At 53.0% G+C, this 2,812-nt stretch overlaps 1 protein-coding gene across 1 annotated transcript in view; it reads left to right on the top strand.

Annotated features, from left to right (window-relative positions):
• Positions 1 to 2,295, top strand: part of LOC102371278 (zinc finger protein 664-like) — a 4,588-nt gene extending 2,293 nt beyond the window's left edge. The window contains exons 3-4 of the mRNA XM_014527598.2: positions 5 to 195; positions 685 to 2,295. Coding sequence (XP_014383084.2) covers positions 5 to 195; positions 685 to 1,533 — 1,040 coding nt within the window. The 3' untranslated portion in view covers positions 1,534 to 2,295. The remainder of the gene's footprint in view (positions 1 to 4; positions 196 to 684) is intronic.
• The last annotated feature ends 517 nt before the right edge of the window (positions 2,296 to 2,812 follow it).

The raw sequence follows: 2,812 nt of genomic DNA, 5'->3' as shown, positions 1-2,812 counted from the left end.
GCAGGAGGTGCCTGGCTGCTGAGCAGAGCTGAGGAGCAGCCTCCTGTGGAAGAGTCTGCAGACATGGAGCCAGCGCAGACTTCCCCAGGGAGTTTGGGTGAGATGGACTCCCTGAGACCTGAGAAGAAGCGATGCTACGAGAGTCAGGGGAGGCCCCAAAAGCAGAAGCAGAAGCAGAAGGTAGCCATGAGCCAGGTACCATCTCTAGTTGGGCATGAGGGTGGAGAAGGCCAGAACCTAGAAAGAGCCCGGGTGCAGGAAAAAGGTTGCGCAGTTGAGAGACCTAAAGAGGCACTGGAAAGATGCACTGCATGCAAGCAAAGGCAGTGGAGAGGACCTCGGAGGAATGTAGGAGCTCACTGCCAAGCATGAGCAGAGCTCAGCCATAGCTGAAGGTCAGGAAAACCTTTAAGTGCTCATCACTCCTGGCTCTTCACAAGATAAGGTAGACTGGGGAGAAGTCCCATGTATGCACTAAGTGTGGGAAGAGCTTCACCTGCCTCTGCCCTGGTTGCTCACCACTAGACCCATTCTAGAGAGAGACCCCACCGCTTCACCAAATTCGGGTAGAGATTTGTTTGCCCCACAGACCTGGTCAAGCAGCTATATGTGCAGAGGGGGAAGTGTCAGACACAGCTGTGGCACGAGTGGCAAGAGCTTCACTGCTTTTTCTCCTTGTCCCAGGACCGGTGCATCCCCCGAGGGAGGATCACTCACCACTGCGCTGAGTGCTGGAAGAATTTCATCTGCTTGCAAGACCTGTCCCAGCATGAGTGTGTGCGGAAGCAGTGCACCAAGTGTAGGAAGAGATTCAGGCAGCTGTCCAACTTGGCGAGGCACTGGTGCATGCACACAAAGGATAAGCCACATCAGTGCTCAGAGTGTGGGAAGACCTTCACTCACTCCTCCAGGCTGGCTCAGCAGCAGCGTATCCACACAGGGAAGAAGCCATATCAGTGCTCAGAGTGTGGGAAGAGCTTCACTCAGGCCTCCACCCTGGCTCTGCACCAGCGTATCCACACAGGGGAGAAGCCACATCAGTGTTTGGAGTGTGGGAAGGGCTTCTCTCAGGCCACGACCCTGGCTCTGCACCAGCGTATCCACACAGGGGAGAAGCCACATCAGTGTTTGGAGTGTGGGAAGGGCTTCTCTCAGGCCACGACCCTGGCTCTGCACCAGCGTATCCACACAGGGGAGAAGCCACATCAGTGTTTGGAGTGTGGGAAGGGCTTCTCTCAGGCCACGACCCTGGCTCTGCACCAGCGTATCCACACAGGGGAGAAGCCACATCAGTGTTTGGAGTGTGGGAAGGGCTTCTCTCAGGCCACGACCCTGGCTCTGCACCAGCGTATCCACACAGGGGAGAAGCCACATCAGTGCTCACAATGTGGGAAGAGCTTCAATTACTCCTCCAACCTGGCTCGTCACCAGCGTATCCACAAAAGGGAGAATCCCCATCAGTGTTTGGAGTGTGGGAAGAGCTTCACTCTCTCCTCCATCTGGTCTAGCACCAGTGTATCCACAGAAGGGTGAAGCCAACCTCGTCAGAGCTGAGGACCACCGGTTGCCAGCTGCCTCTCCTGCCCTCCTTCCCTCCATGCCATTCTCTATAGCATCTTCCTTGGTAATCAAGCCGAACATTTTAATCGATCCCCCTGTGGTGGATCTCTACATGCTCTCAAGACCTATGCAGTGCGATAGTAGAGGGAAAGGAGGTGCAGGCTGTGACATGTCCTGCCTCTTGTGTGGAAGGGTGGGGAAAGAATGAAGGCATCCTCTGGGTGAAATGCTGTGTGTTGTAATCTCCCTTTGGGAATACTGAGGCTTCCCTCCTTGTGTTGAAAAGCCATTTGACTCCATGCGTATCCTGTAGGAGCTCTTCCACAAAGCTCATTACCCATCCTGCAGAAAAGGCCCTGGTGGTTAAAGTGGGCAGTAAGCTGACTATGAGCCAGCAGTGTACTCTTGTTGCCAAGAAGGCTAATGGCATACCCCAGTATGGACATTTATAGGAGTGTTGCTAGTAGCTCAAGGGAAGTGATTCTTCCCCTCTATTCGGCAGTGGAGTGGGCACATGTAGAGTTGTGTGTCCAGTTGTGGGCCCCCACTACAGAAAGCATGTGGATGCAGTGAAGAGTCCAGCAGAGGGCAGAAAAAGTGGTGAGAGAGCTTGAGAACATAACTTATGAGGAGAGGCTACTAGGAGGAATGCCATACTGGATCTGGTATTGGCAACAGGAGATGACATGGTAGGGGACCTACAGATCGGTAGCCATCTGGGGGACAGTGATCACCTAATAATAGAATTCACCATAAGACGTCGAGTGGGTAAGGTAACTAGTAGGGTGAAAGTGCTAGCCTTTAGGAAAACTGATCTCAATGAACTCAGGCGATTAGTCAAGGATGCGCTGCAGAGTAGGAGTTTTGAAGTGATGGGAGCCCAAGAAGGGTGGCTGTGCCTTAAGGAAACGATCATTCGGACACAAAGCGAGACAATTCCCATGCGAGGTAAAAGAGGGAAAGGGGCCAGGAGGCTTCCCTGGCTGACCACAGAAATCCAGGGCAGCCTAAGGGGCAAAAGGGGAGCACATAAAAAGTGGAAACAGGGAGAGATCACCAAAGTCAAATATACCTCCTCTGATCGCGCTTGTAGGGAGGCAGTTAGACGGGCCAAAGCTACCATGGAGCTGAGGATGGCATCCCAAGTAAAAGACAACAAGAAATTGTTTTTTAGATATATAGGGAGTAAAAGGAAGGCCCAGGGAGGAATAGGACCCCTGCTAAATGGGCAGAAACAATTGGTGACGGACAG

Source organism: Alligator sinensis, unplaced genomic scaffold (genome assembly GCF_000455745.1).
Source record: "Alligator sinensis unplaced genomic scaffold, ASM45574v1 scaffold1558_1, whole genome shotgun sequence".
NCBI classification, from domain to species: domain Eukaryota; kingdom Metazoa; phylum Chordata; order Crocodylia; family Alligatoridae; genus Alligator; species Alligator sinensis.
This window is presented reverse-complemented; position numbering and strand designations above follow the sequence as displayed.